Raw genomic sequence first — 22530 nt, 5'->3', positions numbered from 1 at the left:
AATTGCGTGTTACGATCTTGGAGGGCCGGCCATTTAAGCGTACCAGCCCTAGATAAATCCAATTTTAGTATTTGCCGAACTCAGGTCAAGATGATCTGATACGATACGTAAGGTATGTAGAAAAGGAGAACCCACGTTATAAGGCATTCCTCTACCGTAAAGCATGACTTGACTTCCTGGGATATTGTTGATTCCCATTCCGCCACCCATCATGCCCATTCCCATACCATAAGCTTCTGGAGCCGATTGTCGATAAGCATGTTCAATCCTGGGTGTATGCGCCGTGATTGAAGGCCAAATTAGAACAAGACACGGGAATGGACCACGTTTGACGAAAGGTGATTGGGTTCAGTGTTTTTGAAGTGAAGGTATATGTTGAGCAGGTGACATTTGATTCGTTAGCATTCTTGACTCTTCGGAATTCTTCTTGAAAGAATTAGTTGAAAGAAAATTGATATTCACCGATGAGCATCTGGGAAATCGTCGCCGAAATTTGCAGCTGGAGGCGCCTGGATATGTGGATATCACGCAAATGGGTTAGTGTGTTGGCGGAACAAGAACAATATTCATATGGGTATAGAGGAGACAGTGAGACATACACCATATTGTCCCAATAAAGGGTCTACCATACTGCCAGTATACCATTCTGTCAGCACGAACTTACGATGAAGAGGCATGGCCTGAGCTTACCCTGGATATCCTCTGCGTACATGTCACAGAAAAAGGTTTGATCAGATTTGCTTCTTACATATCATGTTTTGAGGCTGTTGTATCTCGATAGACAAATCACTCTTTGAGGTTTGAAGATGGAACTTACCCGTATCCTCCGTATCCGCCATACATACTGTACCTGTAGCATTAGAAATCCGTCGCAGAGAAATTACGAAAGAGATGCGAAGAGAATGAGAAAGAGGAAGTATTGCATGTAAACGATGAAGAGAGGATATCGATGGATGTGTAGGATATATGGGAACTGAAGTGCTTACCCTCCGTATCTTGGCATCTACGAGAAGACATGGACATCAGCATTTTCACTCCCATTGATAGGACCCGCTAAGCCGAAAACATTGTTGTGGCGACAGATCATCATCCACTTACCCCGTATCCCATCATGCCCATTCCGGGACCCATCCCATATCCTATACCCATACCCATAGGACCCATACCTGACATACCTGGATACATACCCATACCCATTCCACCACCTCCATATCCCATCATCATAGGATTACCGTAGAATGCCTGTTTACCATGGGACGAAGGTGGTTTAGATTTGGGATTTGGGTTTTCCAATTTCCATTTTGTCGAATACAATTTGATTTTCGAAGGTGGTTTAGGTAATTTTTCATCATCCCCAATATCAGGCGAGGAATAATAATCGTTCCAGTATTTCGTATGATCAAATTTGTTCATGTCGTTCGCAATATTGTGGTGTAGATGTAGTATAAGTGAATGTTTGGGTCGTTTTTTATGTCCAAGGGGTGGTGGTGAGATTGGTCGTTTGATACGTCGTCGATTATTTACCGTTGGATGTCGATGTTCAGAAGAAGAAGAAGAAGGGAGGAAACGTACGTTAGCTTTCTGTTCTGTCATCTTTGACTTGACTATATATACGCAGGAGGGTGATGGATGATCAAAGCAAATTGAAACGAAAAGTGGGAAATAGGAGATTATGAAAATAATAGGAATGATAATGGGTTATAGCACTGACCATCGTTATTTAGATGAATGTGAATCAAGAATTTCTCAAGTTGTCAAGTTGTGAATGTTGACGATGACGATATGCGAGCTTAGTTATGAGTTATGATTGTGATTTAAATGAAACGGTGATTCAAGTAGTTGATGTCGTAGTGAAGTTATAACTTATGGTAGCTGTGAGATCAAGTGATGGGCAGTGAAAGGATATGTAATGTTACTGAAATGGGTTAAATCGAATTAGTACTGATTTGCCGCTCGGTCCACTTTCTACCCTGCAGTGCCCCGTCCACAATCCCGTTTCGAAGCGATAAGTTTCCTGCGATGTGGGACAGACAGACTGATTACCAAGTGATGTGTCTTGACCCTTTTGTATTCGATGACGACGTGGATTATCGTTAGGAACGACTGTAATTTCAATTACTTGCCGAAGTGACCGAATGAAGGATGCAGGTGTAATGTTGGCTGGCCTTTTCGAGAGGAGGGAGACTTTGCTTTGGTATCGAGAGTTGAAATGTGACGAAGTGATCTGGTGAGAGACTGCTGAGATGACTGATAGATGATATGTTCGGTACATATGTGTGGGAATACACAATCAATCTGATCGATCTTTATTCATATATCCCACGAGAGGAGATCGTGGGGGTCGACAATCTGAATCAGGTGTTGAAGTCTTCTATTGTCAGTATTTTATACGAGGGTAAAACAAAAAAGTGACACACAATAACAGATCCTCCTTGTTATTCATCTCTTTGTAAATCAACCACCTCAAACGAAGAGCAAGGATGCTTCTCAAGAGGACAAAAGAAGACAAAAGAGAGGTGCAATATGTATACCTTTGTCTGTCCGGTGAGGACGGATGATCCGATGGTGGTTGATGGTATTCGTTTTTGATGGTAGCTGTGTTACAGAATATACAAAAAAGGGGTCCTTTATGACGTTTAGGTGGATTTCGACTCTGCGGTCGATCTTTCACCCTCGTATTGTTTGGACCATCCACCTGCAGTATGAGAAAACAAAGCTCAGAGATGATACTGACAACTGTCGTCTTTGTGGCCATGACGGTTTACCTCTCACAAAGGCTGGATGAGCGATCCAGAGGGGTAATGATACCTTGAACAGGAACCAAACAATAAAAGCGACAGCCAAGATAGCGCCACAGTAGGATAACCCCGGGAATAAGCATGTTTTACGTATTGTTTACTCTCTGATTCAAGCCAAGAGCGGCGAAGTTGGAAGTAAGTACACAGCCTCCACTTGCTGCTAGTGCTAGGATGGAGATGATGTGAATCATGACATGCACAAGGTGACAGACAACTCAACATTCTGACGCTTATATCCAACCTTTGTCACTATCTCATTATCATCACAATAAGATCGGTGAATCTTTCCTCGCCACCGGCATCATTCATATTCTATCCTCGCTCAGGCCGAGAGACAAGATACGATGACATTACGAAATACATCTGGCAAATTCTCTTTATCCAACTTCGGACGTAAAGTCTCTGGAGCTGTCGAACCCAACTCACCGACACGTACTTCGAATCATAATCAGCATGCTAGTGGATACACAGATGATGAGTCGCCATCTAGAGAGACCCACGGTGGTAGTGGGAATGGAGCAGGGTTTGATGGGCTAGGGAAGAAGTTGAAAGGGACGTTGGCGCATCAGAGTATATTACCTGGTTTAGGTAACAAGGATATGAGAGCGTTACAAGAGTGAGTCGCATTCGATATCTCCCCAGTGGTAAAGTGCTGATGGGAGTGAGTTTATAGTATAATAACGACCGAGAAGGGTGTCATGCAAATGGCAGAGAAGTTAGCTGTTGGTGAGTCTAGCCGGACGTACACTCTTCAGACTGCTCTTCAGTCGTAGGATAGTCCACGATCGTCACGTAGTCTGGCCGGGATAGCTAATTGGGCTTTGTATGATCTTATTCAGAAACACAACGAGCATCAAGTTCCTTACCACCCTATGGTGTACAAGAAGGACCCGATCTTCAAGATATCTTAACCCAATCATCCAATTTATTAGGGCAACTTACGACCGCTCTCAATATATTTGCCAACCATCAATCAAATATGCGAAGCTGCCTGAAAAGGATCAGAGAAAGAGAAGAACAGTTGATGGACTTGAGATCAAGAAGAAGAAATACAGGATCGAAAGCTGATCAAGCGGAGAGGAAATTAGCTAAAATGGGTCCAGAGAATAAACAACTACCTCAACAAACTGAATTGTTGGAGAAATTGAGGTTGGACATGAGGAATATGGATCAGGATATTGTCACGGAGGAGACCAAGATTGGAGATTTCAAGAGACAGTGAGTAGACCATCCCTCGTACAACGAACAATCTCTTTATAGGATGTCTCGGACATAATCGCCTATCCAAGTCACCTTCATATTTTATCTTTTTATCTCTCCGCCTTATCGTTTTACCTGTCGCTGATCGTTCGTTCGTTGTTATTAGGGTAATCAAAGAGGCTCTTTCACTCAAGTTTGGAGGTCTAGAAGAACTCGGTGAGAAAATGTGTATCATCGGTGAATTAGGTAAATTGCTGTTGGAAGAAGTACCACTGGAAGAGACTCCTGTCGGATATGGAAGAGCACCTTACACAGGTTATGAGAAGACTGAAAATGCTGTTAACGAAGCGACTCGATGTGTGAGTCATTCCCTCCTAATTATCTTACTCAGATTCAAATAAAAGCTGACGTATGATTACAGCTCTCAACCGTTCAGTTCCATGCTGCTAACAGCGCACCTAAACCACCTGGATTACCTGATCCACCTTTCGGTCAAGCATTACGTCCACCTTCCTTACCTAGAGAACGAGAGGAACCCAATGTCGCTGCCGCTGAAGAATTCGCCAATTATCCCGGAAACGTCGCTTCGCCTGACCATAAAGGCAAAGGACGGGAGTTCTCTTTGGATACTGCTGATCCTTATGGAGGAATATCTGCCAATCCTTACGATCCAGCTCATGCCTCTCACGCGCCTCAGTCACACATCTATAGTGAATTCGGTGGACATAGAAGAGAAACTGGTGAAGTCATGTTCAACCATGATGATCATCACCCTGATTCAGCACCACAGCTGCCTCCTATTGGTCTTGGCGGACCATCAGGATCCGCTCAGCCTCATACGCCTGTAGAAGACACTCAACCTGAGCACGGGTACGAGTATGAGCAACAAAAAGCGATGGACGCCGAGGAAGCTTGGAAGAAGTTGGAAAAGGAAGAACAAGCTTGGAAGGAAGCTGCCGAGAAAGAAGAGTTGGAACAAGAACAACATAACACGTCCGGTGTAGGATTACCCAACCCTCATTCACCGAGTGAAGAAAAGGGACCTGAGGGAAACTCGTTGAAAAGTCCTTGGGAACCGTTGAACGTGAAAAGAGGAAATACTCCTGAGCCTTATCCTCCTGCTTCCCAAGCACCAGCACCAGCTGCGACTGCAGCACCGGGTTTAGGTCAACCCCTCAATATTCCGCCACCACCCGTGATCAACAACAATGAGGTTGTCAACTCACCTACGACATTGGATATCCCACCATTACCTCGACCATCTTTTACACCCGCTGGTAGCGAGTTCTATACCCCAGCCGAAATCCCCGATAGAGATCCCTTGGCTTCTCCATCACTCCCATCAGCGAATGGAAGTGTCGGTGGGAAGATCTCCGCAGCAGCGTTCAGAAAGGGAACTAAGCCTCGTGGAAGTTTAGAACCGGATGATGAGAGTGATTCGACGTCGAAAATGATCAGAAGATTACCTGTCCCACCTATCAACGCTGCCAGTATTGCATTGCCTGCTAGTCCTGCACCTGGGAAGGAGAACCCTTATGATACGGGGAGATTCGACGATGCAGGTCAGACTCAAGGCAGAACACCTCATAGTCCCCCTCCGGGGTATCAACCTGAAGATAGTTTGAGGTGAGGTAGGCGAAGGAAGGAGGGTAGTGAGCGAAGGACAAATCACTGTCATTACCCAGGTATATATCGATGGCTGCTGTGTATTCGATTCATTCCGTGCCATAATTTTACCTTCTCTCACAATGATGCATGATATATACCCTCGGTGAATTTCATTGCGAGTACTGTACTTAATCAACTATGATGATATATGATATAGTTGATCCCGTGCGAGGAACATGCACCACGTCATAGTTGCCCTTCCACGACGCGTTGAGAGATTAGATGACATGAAATGACATGATGGGATGATGATGGATGATGCTGGTCAATGCTCATACAAGTTAAAAGACTAGTACATACCTCACTGTTCCCCTTCCATTAAACCAAACCTTCACCAGTCGTTTATCAATTAGGTCAAGTATGCCTTCATAGGTTATTCACTCGTTTCCGCGCAAGAACGACGATCCCAGTACCCTACTTCAATCTATCATGGCTCCTCGTAAACTCGTCAATAATGGCGGTCAAAACACCGAGCTCGCACCTGCTTTAGAACCCATAATCAAATCGAGTATAGACAAGGAAAAGGAAGATGTATCAGTTATATCGACATTAGCTACTGATCCATTACCAACTATCAAAGTGAATAATGCCAATCTGGGTGAGGTCAAAGCTGCTCTGGACGAGATAGTCAAACAGGTATGTATCAACACCAGCAGAACATCCATTGTAGAGCTTCTTCCTTTTAATTGATTTGTCGTTGCTGTGGTATAATGTAGCATCTCCAAAATCAATCCTTCACTCCATCTTTACTCCATCCTACCGTCCACTTATCCCTCGGTTACTCATCTGTCATACTCGCCTTATCAAGTGTATTGTACTCTCTCAAGGTAGATTTCGAAGATTCAAAACCCATCTTATGGATCGCCGTAGTTGGATATACGATCTTACAAGTTGTTTTGTGGGCTTGGAAGAAATGGATAGAAAAGGGTGAGGTATTTAAAGGGAAAAGAAGGAGGATGGTTAAAAGGGTAAGTAAAGAGTTTTATCTGCGATATACCAGATGTTCAGGGTAGTGGACAATGAGATCAGTTGGTTGATAATGTTTGTATTCAATATTTTCCAATTTATAGATCGAAACGGATCATATTCAAATACTATCATCAACATCACTCGATTCACCTTCCCAACCTCAATTAACAATATCACCTCATACTAGACCTTCTTCACCTACTTCCGTACCTACTTCTCCCAATCCCTCATCTCCCTCTTCAACTATCCCTACTTTACCTACTACAAATCTTTCTTCTCCTTCCAGTGATGGTCATGGATCTGAAATGACGGTTGGACCCAGTTATAATTTACAATTAACATTATCAATAACGAGTAATAATGGTAAATCCCTAATTCACAAATCAAGATTGATAGTAGGTAAGTTGATTGGAGAATTAATTGATGAAGATGGTGGTATTGAGAAAAACGAATTTGAAAGATGGTTGAATACAGTATTGGATGATTTGGGTGCTGGGGCGAATGGTGAAGATGAATTCGAGGGCAACAAGATCGAATAATTGCTCGTCGAGCTATTTGATATTGGGTAGTTATCCTACTTGAATGAGATATTGTCCAACAACGTCAAAAGTCTTCGACGACCGACTATCATATGGAGATTACATTAACGACTATTCTCCAGTATTCTTCCAACTTCAGAGTCAAAGTATCATATACGTTATACTGCGTTTGATGGTTTGCCTAATTAGCGATTTGCTTTTGTTTTCGTAAGCAGTTTGTTACAATACATACATGTGATTATGCATCTTCATGATATTATGTCGAATATTCGTTGAGACACTAGGTATACAACTTGACCGATATTGTATTTCAGCCCTGTATAATCATAATCATAATGATACAAACATGTCTAGATTTGTATATCCTTCCTATCATTCTAGAATAAACTGTCATGTATACCAAAACCCGATTGAATCTTGTGTGATCATAGACTCTGACACCACTACAAAACCTCTATCTCCTGTTCAGCTCCACAACCAAAACATCTCTGCAAAACCTTTCTATCACCGGATTCATCCACAATCTCATCGGCATCTTCGAATTGATGTATATGTTCGGATTCTTGTTTACGCTGATACAAGTTGTTTCGCGTACGTTTACGCAGACTACAAAACGTTGATATATCAGTCAAACAGATGATGATGATTGTAGTGGATACTATATATACTCACTCTCTCAAACCCTGTTCGAACTTCTCTTCCCTCTTCCTCTTCTTAAATTCTTCACGTCTTTTCCACTCATCATCCAATCCTTCTGGACCACCCCATTTATCCCACGCGACTTTTTCGACTTGTATACGGAGGAATAACATCATATTGCTATATGTCGATGCGTGGGGGTTTGGTCGGAGTAAGTGAGGAAGGAGATCTTCATCTTTCAGTTCGGGGTCCGTTAAGAGGTAATCCTACATCACATGAGAGTTGACACTTCATTTAGCTTTCCATCGTGTAAAGAAAAACTGGTATATTGTATATGAAGTGAGATGGGATGAGGACATACCTCTTTACACTCCGTCTTGGTTAAAAGGGAATACTTCTCAGGATATTTCTTTTCGCAATTTTTACAAACGGTCACATCGAATACCTAAGCATCCAATTATACAGACCAAAATGAGCTTTTCATTCGAGGTTTGAAAGAAAGGTTTATCACTGACCTTTAAGAATTGATGATTGATTTCTAGTGTGTTACACTCAACGCATCTAGGTGATTTATCGATGATGATTGCTAATCCACCCCACCCAAAAGATCGTTCCATTCAGTATACCAATCAAGTTCTGTAAGGTACCCAAAAAGCTTACCAGGTTCTTCACCTTCTCTTATCATCCTCTTCTCCCTCTCCTTCTCCCTCGCCAATTCAACTATACTCTTTATCCTATCTCCCTCTTTATCTTCCTCAGTTAAAAAACCTCCTCGAGAATTATGTAATTTACTTAAATCGTACTCGAAATATTTGCCCTGTAACACCAAAACCACATTCTGGATCAGTAACAGTTCCTCTTCTACAGACAGAACAAATTCACTTACCAATCCTGGATCTCTCCTTAATGGCGCCTGAGCCTCATCCTTGGACTGTTGTTGCTGCTGAACCATATTCCTCGCTGTTGATGGTAGATTACTCGCTTTATGGACATATGGATGTCCTACGCCACCCCCACTGTCCCTTGATGATGGTCCAGCCGTAGCATTTGAAGTCGAGGTGAGCTTGTTCTTCGCTTTGAGCCTGTTGAGAGCTGCTAGACGTGCTTGTGAGGGAGTGAGGGTTGGGGCGGCTGGTGTGGAGGTGGATGGGGTAGACATGGTGAGGGGATGTGCCGACCAAACGAATGACTTGATGATAGGAATGTACTCTTTTAGGAATTGATACTTTTGTAATGTATAGTATTGATATTGATGAGATAGTTAGGTAGAGAATAGAGAATCTCTCGATACTCTTCTGAGTCAAAGTGGATTGCATGACGTTGGGTGGCAAATAAATGGATGGTCAGCGGGATCAATTAGAAACCTCCCCGATCTCAACACGTGTAGGGCACATGGCAGATTGGGATTTGACACCAAGTCAAAGCGCATATTGTGGATGAAAGATAGATGGGAATCCACATTATATATATGCACAACCGAGACGACTTCAAGAAGAACAACGGTAGAATCAAAGATCAGGCAGAGATATCAGCATGTCAGGTGAGTCTGTGTAAAAAGGCAATCATGATTTGGTCGGTTGCTTATGATCAATGATCGATATATTAGACTATAAAGCGATTTTGGAGGAAGAGTTTGAGGTATGTGGTCATAACCTGGTCTGACTTTCGGTGATCACATACACTGATTCGCAACCATGACATACATAGGTATTAGAATCTATATTCCCAGATGAGCTAGAGAGTGAGTCTTGGATCTCCACCCCAAGATCTATATTCAGGTTGCATCAGGCTAAACTCTTGATTCGTTATGCTACGTCAAACAGAATTATCAGATACATCGATATCAATCCGTATAGAACCTGAAGAACAGTCCATCTCCAATCCCAGTAAGCTAGTCTATCCTACAGATCTAGACTCTAGCCGTTGGCTGACATTGCCTGTTACATCATCGATTGAAAATACTATAGTCGCATTGCAGTTGATCATAAATTACCCCGAGACGTATCCTGATGTGATACCGATAATATCCTTAGAGGAGATAGAGGATGAAGATGGCTTGAGGGAAGGTGAAGAAGATGTGGTATTGGATAATCTTAAAGAGGTGGTGAGTTACACAAACTACATCTCGTCCCATCCCTTCTCCTTCTTTCTTTCTTTCTTTCTTTCCAATCTCGTTCTTCTTATCATCCACATCCGCATGTATGGAAAGAAATGGACAGATTGATTCCGAATTGGCAACAATGCTCATGATGATGATTTGAATTTTTACAGGCTGAAGAGTCGATAGGCATGGCCATGACATTTACGATAGCATCTGCCGCTAAAGAAGCTCTGGCGTTGTTAATAGTGGATCGAGCGAGGAAGGAAAAGGAAGAAGATGATAGGAAGACGAGAGAGTATGAAGAGGTAGGTAAATCCCTTCTGTAGAAAGTCAACCTTCTTCGTTTCTTATTTGGCTGATTTGTGCTTCGGCTGATTGGTATAGGCTGAGGCGGCTCGTACACGAGGTACACCGTTGACAAAGGAATTATTCGACAAATGGCGTAAATCATTTACAGCTGAGATCAAAGCTAAACGAGAGAAAGAGGAAGAAGATAGAGTGAGGGCTTTGAATCCTAAAGAAAGGGAAGAATGGAGGAAAAGGAAAGAGAGACCGACTGGTAAGTTGATATGACACCGCACCTCATCCCGGCTCAAGTGATCCCATACTTGTCTTTCCATGCATTGTGTACATACTCGGACAATGTGAATTATCATTAACCTGTGGCCGGTTTATTGTGTATAGGTCGACAGCTGTTCGAATCTTCCGCTACACTCGCTACATCTGACGAAGGGTTGTACGAAGAAGGAGTGGAAGAGGTGGACATGCGTAAATACACTAGAGAGCAGAGAGAGGCAGAGAGACGGAAAGAGGAAGAAGATGAGGAAAGAAGGAGGAGGGGGCTGGTGGGTGATGGGGATAGCGATAATGAGTAGAATGGATCTTCGTCTTGTCCTATAATGTGGGAGAATGTACAATATGATACATACTCATGTATACGACCAGCATCAATCAAGATATACAAGATGTACATACTCTATAATCCTTTGATCCAGTAGTCTTCAGTTCGGAGGACAATACACTATACTCGTTACACCACGTTCGTAAGACTGTTACAATTTAGCTTGAATCGACTTGTTCTCCTTTTCTGGTTGAGGTCCTTTCCACATTTTCAGATGTGTTCCCGTAGCGTACACTTTCCCACTTTTGAGATTCTTTATCTGTAAATTCAGCAGAAACCGCATTGTCAGGACACACATTCCCTTAATAAAGGACGAAACGATCGAGTCAAGAAGTAATCGAAGTGTCTAACTCTACTCACGTCGCATCGCAGATTCGCCAATCTGACTGAACATTTTATGATCTCCACTTCGATCAGAAGCTCTGTATTCAGGGGTGCAGCGTTCAGACATTGCAATTCCATCGTTAGAGTCACTCCAGCGAAATCTGGCAGACCCCAGAATGTAGGTGTATGAATAGCTATGATCGTTGCTGATGTCATCCTACAAACCCCAAATCAAGGATAATTAGCTCGCTGTAAGCAAGATCTCATCAAGGTCTGACGATAATACTCACGTATCCACTATCCAAGAGTACATCGCTCCATGCATATTCGCACTCAAATTCGACATATCTGCATTCCACCAAATGTTAATAAATATACGAATATCCAATGATGGCTATCCATAGTATGAGGAGAGAAACTCACCCTCTGTTACTTTACCTATGAAGCTCATTTTAAACCCTTCCACCTTTCTCCATCCCCTCTCATCTTCCTTCGGCACCGCATCAATCTCATATATACTGAAATGTTTCGATAGATGATTACCATAGCCTGCTGAACCGATGATCCGCTGGAAAAACTCTTGATCTTCTTCAGTCGGTTTTGGCATTGCTGATCTTCTGCTGTGCACTCTACACTGTGAGATCCCTCTATCGGATTGGTCTCTCTACTGATCTTCTGTGCTCCCTCAGTAAGCTCGAGAGTATCTCAACTTGTCAACTGAATTCAGAACCTCCCAATGGATGTTGCTCTGCGCTCTTTCGGAAGATGCAGAACCGGAATAACCGGAATCGTTGATCCCAAGTTGATATTACGTAATGCCAAGGATGTCAAAACGCGTGTTGCGTGCCTGATTAGTGTACATTGCTACCACCGATTGAATGATTGAATTGGGATGATCAAGTGAAAGGATTCTCAACATTTTAACATTCGATATGTCATTCCAACGCATCATCAGCATCATCAGCATCATCACCTACCTAGGAGGGAAGACCATAGGTATCAACAGTAGAGCTATAGAGGGCCTCTGGTGATCTTGCGCTGAGAGAGGCGCCATCGTGCCAATTGGCCTTCTGATACTATAAAAACACCTAATCATGGCCCCTTCCGGCTTGGTCATATCCAAGCTGGGTATACAAGCTACGGCATCGGATGAGGTGGTGAAAGGGCTCATGTGTCTGAAGGTAAATCAATCAAACAGCTCACTTCACTTCCATTCCTATTTGAACTCTACTTATTAAATCTCCGCAGATCTCCTTACCGAAAGATGCAGAAGGACGACCAGGCGCAAGATGGGCTTTATTCAGTTGTAAATGACAGATCACCTTCCTTCCTGACCTGGCTAATGGATATGATATGTAGCCACCCCACCTAAGCTCTTGTCCACTCCCACTATCTATCCCTTGCCCTTACCACTCCCAGCATCTCGTGCACCACAACTACGCAAAGCCTCTAGGCTCCTCGCTTTACCGCAACCATCCACTTATCCACCTTCCTCGCCTTCCGGACTCGGCGGTAAACCATATATAGATGTATCAAGTACGACCGGCAAAGTCTATGTGGTAGTTGATCCAGTATCGAGCAGAAGAGGTAGTATGAACCATAGATCTTCAGGATCGAGTAGCGCTCAGTCAACTTCGGCGGGAAGAAAAGAATGGTTGATATGTATGGATTTCGAAATCGCACTTGAAAAAGGGGTGGAAGAAGACATAACTAAAGTATGTTTTCGAGCCCTTCGCGCATCATTGATACCGATCAAGTCATTGCTAAATCCATTTGGTTTCTCTTCAGGTACTATTGCCTATTCCGAGATGTTTAGACAATACAATCCGTTTCCAAATCCTTTCACCTACCAACGCATCTTCTTCCTCTTTGACCAATCAGGAAGTTGATATATTCACGGATCCCAAAATGTTACCTCTACCCACAAATGCTTTCCCCTCTCCGGTATCGCAGAATAAAGCACGAATAACGGGTAGGAAAGTGAAAGGAAAGGGCAAGATAAAAGCTACAGTTGGAGAAGAAGGCTGGGAAGATGGAGAGGTTCTAGGTCCAGATGATGTACCTACGGAGAGTGACGAGAATACCGAAGTTAGTGATGATGATGACGATGATAGTGAAGAAGGTGGTGGAAGCTGGCTGGAAGGTAGATTCCCGAGGTAAGTCATGATCATCCCTATACACTACTTGCATATCTGCTGATGCCGATGAATCTGCAGTACGGAGATCCTACAATTGGAATGGTCATTCAATTGTCCTTCATCGTCCGATATACCTTCCCTGCAAGTTTCGCCTATATGGAACAAACAGCAGTCGTCCATTTCAATCGCATACCTCGCTCATGTACAGAATCAGGACAATCCCGTACAGCTGGATATCGATGTCCCAAATGGATGGGGCTGGTCCGAGTTTTCCATTCAAGGGGAAGGTCTGAGCAACTGGAGATGTCTCGATGCTGAATGGGGATCTCAATCTAGTGATCCGGATGATACGATGGAACAAGGAGAAGAATATGAAGATTCTTTCGCCACAGTGAAAGCCAAACGTGCTCACCCTCCACTTACCCCGTCCTCTTCGACCCACTCAACAAACAGAAACTTCCTACCTACCACACGGAGTACTTCTTCCTCCTCTGCTAGTCTCATGCGACAGACGTTTCCATCGCTGAACGGGAGTGATAGGATAGAAGATTTCTCATTCGAACTCTCATCTATTGAACAGCAAAACCAAAAACCTCTCACACCGAAAAGTCTCAGGAAATCACCTCTGCAAATGCTAATGAATTCTACGTCGTCTTCAACGCAGAGTAAATGGGATGAACCGAGATATGGAAGATTGTTTAACCTATACTTCAAGGAAGAATATAGCGGTGATACAACGATCACGATCCAGGGGACTCTTATACCGCTAGATAAGATGCTACTTGTCTCTTTAGCTTTACCTGTCAAGATACCTTTCATCAAGATAGATAATGCAGAATCCAACCAATGTCAAGTCGAATGTCCCTCAGCTATATATGGAACTGCTACTCAGTCTTCATCAGATACCGAGCTCATCGATGTATCCCTTGGAGGAAGATTGTTCTGGACAGGCTCCGATGGCGGTATCCTAGAAGTGAATAATGGAATGATCAAAGGAGATGTTCGAGTCAGAATACGTCGATCGCCATGGGGAGTTTTAATGGCCTCGATGCGGTTCCCTTTTCCTCCCAAATCGGATGAAGTTGGGTTCTCATTAAAACATGTAGAACACATAAGGTTGATTAGGACTAGTGTAGAAGGAGTGGAGGTACCGCGAGCGATGTATGAGGATGGTGGTATAAGTCAAATTAGGATTGGACAACGAGATAAGAGGTCTACGGGTGGGGCTGTAGAGGTGGAATGGGAGATGGTATTGGAACTGAAAGGTGAAATTGGGTTACCATATTTTGATAATGCTGAAGGCGAGATGAAAGTGGAATTATTAGGGGAAGAATGGATACGTGAGTTATTCATTTGTGCTCATGCTTAGCGTGAGGAATATCGAGAGAGGCACAAAGCTTACTCTGATACATTTCCTTGACTAGCCTATCTAAAATCAACAACAACCAACATGAAATCCCTTTCCTCGACATCATACACCCTTCCACTCTCATCTCCCAATCCACCAACATTATCAATATCATCTCCTTCCTTGAAGGCATCTCGGAGAAAGACCTTGTTATCCTTCTCGACACTTGCGAATTTGTTTTTACTGTGGTTGCTTCTATCGATGGGCCAGCAATTACAGAGAATCAAAAATGAAGTTGAATTTGTCAGAGACGAGTATAGGGATTTGAGATTGTATGGCTATAGGTCGGGGGATACTGTCAAATTCAGGGATCATGGTTCGCTCGTCACCACTACCACTACGACAATCACGAGTACTAGTACTATACTAAATACTGTGTCTGCCTTACCATCGAGTAATACCGGTATGCCTGGAAAGATCCCAAAAGAGGACAAGAAGCAGGCCAATAATGTAGACGTGGTTGTGGTTGATCATAGTGCGAGTTACTCATTATCAAGAGTAGTGGCTAGAAGTTTGAAAGGGTGGGAAAATGTCTTCGGACATCCTACGTGAGTAGTCTCAGTACCGACCAGGGTGATACATCATATGTATCCTCCAATAGATCGTAAAGCTAATCATGATTATTGATTGTTGATGTTTGACTTAGTGTCAAGACTATCACTCAAGGTGTAAATTGGATTTGGACAGGTATCTTGAGGTTGATGATACCTTGATTCAGAATCTTTCGTAGGTTGTCCGAACTTGGGTATGATGGGCTTGGGTAAAAGGCCATAGCATACAATAACGTTGAGGGTTGATTGGGGATGTACAGGACATATCGCGTTGTACTTATCACTGTGTATATATGCATGATCATCTAAGATATATAATCAACAATATATGTATCGTATGACATCTACCGATGACGCCCTTCCAAAGGATATCATGTGAAAGACAGTCACTCACTCATCCATATGTCGATGCACCTTCAATACGGGTAAAACAGTGGCCTCTATTCTATTCTATGCTCTCCTTCCCACTCGGTAGGCAGATATTGCAAGAGCTTTTCATGAAAGTCTGGGCGTACAGTACAGACAAGGCCCGAAATTCTCCTCAGGTTGATCGACCTGATGGCCGTCTGAAGCTCAGCAGGCAATAGTAGCCGTTGTTGAAAGGCTATAGCGTGCTTTGAGGGAACGAATTGTTGTGTTTTGCGTCTTGCTAATAGCACAGCCAATAAGTCCCAGCAAGAGTCTAACCAGCTTCCGATTGTTCATACTACAAGAAGCCCCAAATAGAGAACCGCATTGTTGTAAAGCTTTCGTCTTCAACCGATATCGCCATTCGCGATCCCTTCATGATGGAACACAGCTTGGAGTGGCACCTTGGTAACCTCATCATCGTCCTGGTCCTACTGATGAGCAGTCCAACCGACATACAAATACAGCATGGTATGATTCAGTTTCCCCTCTCCAAAAAAATCGCACTTGGAGACGATACAGTTAAGGTCAATCCCCGACCAACCCCGGCACTTGCTTAGGTTTAGCTTGACAGCACAGCACAGCTTGAGGAGAAGAACTGCGTCTGCCAAAAATGAAGAGCCACTCGCTAAGTTGGAACTTTATTCTTGCGTTTACGGCAACCTCAAATCTACAGTACAATACTTCGGACAACTCAACTCCGAATTGGCTTCTTAGCTTTTCTGACCAATTGAGATCAGTCTAGGTTAGTGGATGCGAGAAATACGGAGTGGCACTAACAAAGTATGCTTGGCGCGAACGTAATGCTTCGCCTAGCGATAAGACAAAGTCAGTCTTATCCTCAGCTCCATTAGCTAGATTGTGTTACAATCGAATATCTCCATGACACTTGTCAGCACTATTGTGGAAGATCGCTTAGATTAGCACATACGCAACATCGTCTACAACAAGCACTTCAACCAAGGTAGTTACACGCCCATCACCAAGCTCCACTGAATTCCTCTGTCGAAGACAGGTCTCATGCCATGGCTCAACCGGCCGCCTGCACAATGTGGAGGTAGTGAGTCAATTCGCTGCGAGAAGGTGAATCTTAACGCTATCAATTCATCAATGAGATATTCAAGTACCTCAAACCATGCCGAATATTTCGGCAGGTAGTACGCCACCGTACAGTCTACTCAGACTTCAAAACAGGCTGCACAAATGAAAACATTGACTTTGTTACCAGAGCAGAAACCTATCCGAGTGACTTGATGCACATTTTCTTGTACAAGAACCAATGATATGTCGTGCGAGCGCCACTAATACGCTTTGCCCTTCCCATCGAATTTCTCTATTCGTATTCCGATGGAACTTCGCTCGAGGACAGCAGCCGAGCTTATTCCTATGATGCTGGCTGCGAGGATCCAAAGCCGATCATGTCGGACCGCCACAACAGCATCTCCTCTTGGGATTCCTACAGCGAAAAAGAAGAGTAAAAAAGACGAAACGTCTCTCAATTACCGAAAAAGGTATTTACCAAATTGACCTAACGCCATGTCGTGATATTTAGGAACCGATCTACTTTGTGAGACTTGATGGAACGGTTATTGACGGGATGTGAGGATCAACTGTGCGGATGGATGTGTGCGATTATGAGCGCAGAATAGTGCTGTATACTGGAGACCTCACCCTACTTTCGCTATAAGCTGATAACTACTTGGTACCCCTTCGCACGACTTTTCTAGACTGTCTTCAGGACTGGGCAAGACGGTCAGTCACTGATAAGTCGAAAGCTATTCATCGACACGAGATCTTGTCGAGAAACGACCAGACTTTATGTACACATGATGAAACGTGCTTGCTTGAGCATTCCATTGCAATAAATGGTATCACTAACGAGAACGATAAAATTACGTTACAGTCATCTGTGAGATCTAAGTGGATTCTTCGCGGCATCAGCTAACGGCACCTGAACTAAACTACCATCCAATCCAGTACAATTCAAGGTTATGCATTATATTGTAGATCCGTCTCGTGTCTATTCTCGTGACATGACCTCGTGTTAGACTAGGGGGATGGCATGGCCCGATTGCCCTTAGATCTGCTTTCAGTTGTCACCGTCACTGTCGCTGTCCGAGTATATGTTGGTCACTCGATTTTACATTGCATTAGCGCCGCTTCATGGTGATATGATGGATGGGATGTTCGTCCGTAACTGTATGAAACGAGAACCTATTCGAGTAAGTGAAGCGTATTTGCGAATAAATTGGCAAGATGGGTCTCGGTCGTGTGATCTATCTATCTTGCTTGCTCGCTATCGCCAAATTCAGCCGAAACCGAAAAAGTGGAGTAAGTGGAGTGTGTAACGGGCGCCGGAGCACCGAGGAATGCACAACATTGCGACTTGATTAACGTAACTCAGAGTGGAGTAGAGAGGTAGAGTTGAATAACTCCGGCCCACCCAAGAAAACCTTTGCGGCGAATCTCAATAACTGATCTTGGTCAAGAATCTAATGTGCGGCTCGATGCAGTACCGCAGATCCCACTTCAACGTAAGTTGATAGTGTGATGGTCCAAAAGGAACGGAATGCTGTTTTGTTCTCACTAACTATAGCTTCTGGGTTCCAGACCCTTCCTGCGAGGCTAAGGTAGATCCCATTTTTCGCCTTGGTAAACAAGTACTGGACTGAAATACTCGTACAATACATTCGATCCATGTGATGTCACTTTCCCAAGCACGGGTGATGATGAAACTCGCCGGTTCGTGATCATCGTGGGAATGAGAGACTTCACACCTGACTAGATTGCCGATTGTCCAGATTCCACAGCTCACGGCTGCAGTGATTTATCAATCTCCCGTAAGCTCTTCTAAAACGATAGAGAATGGGTTGCAGATCATCGTTCGCACTGAATAGATCCTAATGATATTCGACTTGATCGAGGAATGTACACTGTTATGAGTCATATTGTCTCGGCTAAAGATGGATCGATCATAACGTATGGTGCATTCATCTATTCTCGCATATTCCATTCCCAACGTTTCAGAAATCACTTTTTTGGCAACGATCCATCCATCGGTATGTCGGTTTGTCGTTCCCGCCACCTCCACTGATGTAATGTAAGTTACAACAAGTCTTGTTCGGTACCAACCTTTTCTTTGATGAACCTTTCCCCAGCTGATTATCAATTACATAATAATGAAACCTCTTCCCACGACCTTTTGTCCTAATCAGCGCAAAGCGCCAGTAAAAGATAGATTGGCGTCTAAAGTTGGTTGATAACAATAACGTAACTTCTTATTTAGAACAGCTACGAATACACCCGCTGACAACCGTTAAGCTACAACTCACCTCACCTCACGTAAAACCTCTATAGTGGTGTGATTCCGGCGGGGGCTGGATTGAGATCTATCTACGGGGAATTTACAAATAACGTTAATGACGCTTCATCGGCTGGGCATGGGTGTGGGCGTGGGCATGGGCATGCGTGGAAGGGAAGAACCAAGATTCCTGGAAGAACGTTTGGTGGTGTATTTTTGTATTTTTTGTTTAGTCAGGCAATGACAAGTCAGGTACACACGTCCCCTCATGAGCGGATTCCTTCCCTCATTTTCTTCCCATCCCTTGCCATCATGTGTGAGGATCCGATTTTCTGGTACCTTAATCGAACGAGACGTTTTCTTTTTTCCTTCCATCCCAGAAAAAGAGACTAACAACTTCGATAGTAAAATCCTGCAATAGAGTAGTCAGTTCAGTGCTACTTCTCTACAACTCATCTGGCGAGATATATAGTACTGTATTCCAATCAGCGAAGAAAAAGCTGTCGCACTTGTTTTCTTAATTCTCTTATCCTTTTCATCTTTAAACTTATATCATCCTTGATCTTCTTCCTCGTCCATCTCAACAGACGTCCTTCATTCATAATTCACCCGCTGGAATCAGCACTCGTCACCCATATAGCGCAAAATACTTCATCATCATCATCATCATTATCATCATCATCATACGAATATAGATCGATATCACCGCCCGACTCACACGCCTACATTCCATATTTCGCAGTCGTATAACGAGTCGCACCAACTACGACTATCCTAACATCGTACTCTCAAACAGCCCCCACTGGCGACATTGCACTCTGGTGAGTACTTCCTCCTGACCTGTACAGTCTGATCATTCTCTCTCCTATCGTTTGGATCACGCTTCATTCGATTGCGATTGTCCGTTATCACTTTCCTCTTCGTTCCACAAGAACTGTGCTGCGTCGGGTCCTGTTGCAGTCTCTTTGAATGAAATAAACCCCTATGTGTCGAACATCTCTTACCATACTCACGAGGACTATTCACTATATCCCCTTCCTTTGGCTGTCTTACTTGATGGACTATGCCTATGAGGAGATGAGTGGACACTTTTCTCTCTCTCTCTCCCTTTCTTTTTTTTTTACCTCCCTCTTCTCCATCATATTCCTTGTACTGTATTTCGCTTTCCTCCGTTTTAAGCGGTATTGGTCCCCGCGGGGCGGAGAAAACCGCGCGTCGTATTCCCCTCAGTAACAGTGTTCCTTCTTGGCTATTCCTTACTTTATCTTGCTCAACGTCTGTGCGCCTTGTGCACCTGATAAACGGATTTATCCGATGATATCGTTATATTTCATTTGTGTCTCATCCCGCCGGAAAGGTCAATTTTGTGTGATATGGAAACGAGGGGAAAGAGGTCAAAGGTCCGCAAGTCCGAGCTGCTTCATAATTTGAAACCTACAAAATATATTTTCTTATCTTCCTTCCTCACCTTCCCTGCTTTGCCCCAATAGCAATGATCCCAAACTTCATCCCATACCCGCTGATGCTACGAGTCGGAGTGTTTTCCGCTAATTATCAATCAATTCGTTCCTTGTACCTCATTTCTTCTCTTGGTTTTCGCTTTTGCTGTGCTGTTGTTCTTCCGGAGACAAATCCAATAGAGAGGGAAAAAACCTCCGTGATGATCTAAATAGCTTCACACAACATTCCTTCAGCTGATCAAAAGGGATCTTTCTCCTTGTGCTTGTGCTTGTGCTCATTTCGTTTTCTTTCAATCCCTTAATTACTTCTCCATGTGTTTAGGTGACAAGCGAGATTCGACGTTCCTGTTCTATGTTCTGACATTTAATCTGATTTCGGTTCTGATCATTAATCATATATACAGATTGTTACTACTAGTCTTTCATTTACTGTACCTTCTCCAAAACTGTGTTTCTCCCCTTACCATATGGTAATTAAGGATCACTAGGACGGAACAGCTTGACTTCAGAGCTGAGCTGGTTGGGTACTTTACCTGTCTCTTCGTTTTCTCGCCTGTCCCCGTCGGGAAAGATGTTTTCGTTCCAATTTCATCTCCTCGTATTGTGAACTTTGCCCGAATCTAACGCTAAACGGAACTGACCATGCGTTGATTCACCTAGTCCTAGTCATCTGTTCCGACGTTCCAACCCTGCCTCGACGATTTAAGGCTAAGCTTAATCAGCAATCGGAACCAATCGCGCACGGACCTCTCTCTCTCTTTGTTCATCCCGCCGGTACTGAGCATATATATATACACCATGTGAGTAATGTCTCATTTATCAAATATCCCATATATATTTCATTTTGCGTGAGAAAAACAAGAATACATGCCCGAAGTTTATAATTTAACCCGGTGCCTCGCCGCTCTCGCCCTGCATACCCACGGGGCTCTGGCTCCGTAGTACGAACCCTCTTCTTTCCTCCACTTTTCTCTCTCTAGATTTGGGTTGAATTATCTCGTAATTTCATCACACGTCATCTCACTTCTTCGGTAACTACCCAGTTCCCATGCCTTTCTTTTTCCCTCTCTCAGCGGAGTGAGGAAGCTCTATCACTCTTGACCTTCACTCTTCACAGTCGTATCTTTGATTCTCTCCTTTGCTGTGCTTAGGCCGTGTCCGGTTGAAGTGTTCGGGTAATTTGGTGGCTTTTCTTTCGCCATTCCAATTATTGATTCGATCTACGTTCTATTCTTGTTCTTGGCTTTTGGTCGACTTACGACTTTTCTTCGTTGGTTTCTCTCGCTTCCTCTACCTTCTTCATGGCTTAGTCCAGACCTACAAAGTGTTTTGCCAAAAAGCAATAAAAGGCACTTCACCGGTTACTATTTGGTACAGTATTTGCTACGCATCATTAAGCTTAGCTTCAGCCAGCTGTAGTTCGGTACAGCTCGGTCATATCCGGTCTTACTCTTAGCTTAGTGTCTTATCGGTCATCATTCAATCCCAAGCGAGCATGTTGTCATGATTTTTTGACTTTCGACTTCCATCAATTCTCATTCGACAAAGACAAAGAAAGGGAGTCAGAGCTGATCCTAATTGATAACTTCACTTTACCAGAAGCTCGGACATTACATCACATTGAACAACACATCGCACCGAGTGATTTGGGGTCATCCGCCATCACTGTTCAACTGGTATAAGGTGTGAATCGCTTGGTCCATTCAGCGACCGTATTTATACCTACTCAGAGGGAAATATACCTGAACCGGTCGGTTCCTGCTTAGCTTAGAATTCGATACTGTATTTTGGATTGAGGAGCTCAGCCAACCATTGTCAGTTTCACAGACTGTAGTGTATCATCGACTCAGCATTCAGATATCGAAGTCACTTTCGGGGTGCTTTCTCTCAACTTGCCAACTATTTACCCGGTTCAAATCAAATCAATCACAATAATCTGGAGCCTCTATTCCCTTGGATCAAGTTCAAGTCCAAGTACATTCGATTTGGAACTCAAAGAAAGAGCTAGATTGATCTCTAGTGGAACTTGGAAAGCAGAGAGGAATCACATTACGAACGAACAAGTGAGTCGACGGGCTGAGTGTTGAATGTGGCACTTGATAAAGTGAAATCTCGGCATATGTTA

At 43.6% G+C, this 22530-nt stretch overlaps 7 protein-coding genes across 7 annotated transcripts; 4 read left to right on the top strand and 3 right to left on the bottom strand.

Moving 5' to 3' along the window:
* Nucleotides 1-33: 33 nt before the first annotated feature.
* Nucleotides 34-1593, bottom strand: V865_000124 (uncharacterized protein; the record flags this gene model as incomplete). Its single annotated transcript, XM_066223956.1, has 7 exons — nt 34-48; nt 136-268; nt 463-509; nt 600-630; nt 818-850; nt 987-1003; nt 1099-1593. 7 exons carry the CDS (start codon nt 1591-1593, stop codon nt 34-36), a joined length of 771 nt encoding a protein of 256 aa, XP_066080053.1.
* A 1549-nt stretch (nt 1594-3142) lies between these two features.
* Nucleotides 3143-5628, top strand: V865_000123 (uncharacterized protein; the record flags this gene model as incomplete). The annotated part of the gene is made up of 5 exons (XM_066223955.1): nt 3143-3414; nt 3472-3524; nt 3638-4016; nt 4165-4357; nt 4420-5628. 5 exons carry the CDS (start codon nt 3143-3145, stop codon nt 5626-5628), a joined length of 2106 nt encoding a protein of 701 aa, XP_066080052.1.
* A 467-nt stretch (nt 5629-6095) lies between these two features.
* Nucleotides 6096-7174, top strand: V865_000122 (uncharacterized protein; the record flags this gene model as incomplete). The annotated part of the gene is made up of 3 exons (XM_066223954.1): nt 6096-6302; nt 6383-6634; nt 6737-7174. 3 exons carry the CDS (start codon nt 6096-6098, stop codon nt 7172-7174), a joined length of 897 nt encoding a protein of 298 aa, XP_066080051.1.
* A 443-nt stretch (nt 7175-7617) lies between these two features.
* Nucleotides 7618-8972, bottom strand: V865_000121 (DNA repair protein; the record flags this gene model as incomplete). Its single annotated transcript, XM_066223953.1, has 6 exons — nt 7618-7780; nt 7847-8079; nt 8175-8258; nt 8329-8399; nt 8474-8630; nt 8700-8972. The coding sequence occupies 6 exons, from the start codon at nt 8970-8972 to the stop codon at nt 7618-7620; spliced, it is 981 nt and encodes a 326-aa protein (XP_066080050.1).
* Nucleotides 8973-9346: 374 nt separating this feature from the next.
* Nucleotides 9347-10789, top strand: V865_000120 (uncharacterized protein; the record flags this gene model as incomplete). Its single annotated transcript, XM_066223952.1, has 8 exons — nt 9347-9353; nt 9420-9451; nt 9521-9554; nt 9637-9699; nt 9781-9917; nt 10085-10219; nt 10299-10473; nt 10599-10789. 8 exons carry the CDS (start codon nt 9347-9349, stop codon nt 10787-10789), a joined length of 774 nt encoding a protein of 257 aa, XP_066080049.1.
* A 177-nt stretch (nt 10790-10966) lies between these two features.
* V865_000119 (uncharacterized protein) lies at nt 10967-11746 on the bottom strand (the record flags this gene model as incomplete). The annotated part of the gene is made up of 4 exons (XM_066223951.1): nt 10967-11074; nt 11176-11356; nt 11430-11487; nt 11563-11746. The coding sequence occupies 4 exons, from the start codon at nt 11744-11746 to the stop codon at nt 10967-10969; spliced, it is 531 nt and encodes a 176-aa protein (XP_066080048.1).
* Nucleotides 11747-12233: 487 nt separating this feature from the next.
* Nucleotides 12234-15398, top strand: V865_000118 (uncharacterized protein; the record flags this gene model as incomplete). The annotated part of the gene is made up of 7 exons (XM_066223950.1): nt 12234-12320; nt 12388-12445; nt 12499-12854; nt 12928-13295; nt 13356-14617; nt 14702-15233; nt 15332-15398. 7 exons carry the CDS (start codon nt 12234-12236, stop codon nt 15396-15398), a joined length of 2730 nt encoding a protein of 909 aa, XP_066080047.1.
* Between the last annotated feature and the right edge of the window lie 7132 nt (nt 15399-22530).

This window comes from Kwoniella europaea, chromosome 1 (genome assembly GCF_036810445.1).
Source record: "Kwoniella europaea PYCC6329 chromosome 1, complete sequence".
NCBI classification, from domain to species: domain Eukaryota; kingdom Fungi; phylum Basidiomycota; class Tremellomycetes; order Tremellales; family Cryptococcaceae; genus Kwoniella; species Kwoniella europaea.
This window is presented reverse-complemented; position numbering and strand designations above follow the sequence as displayed.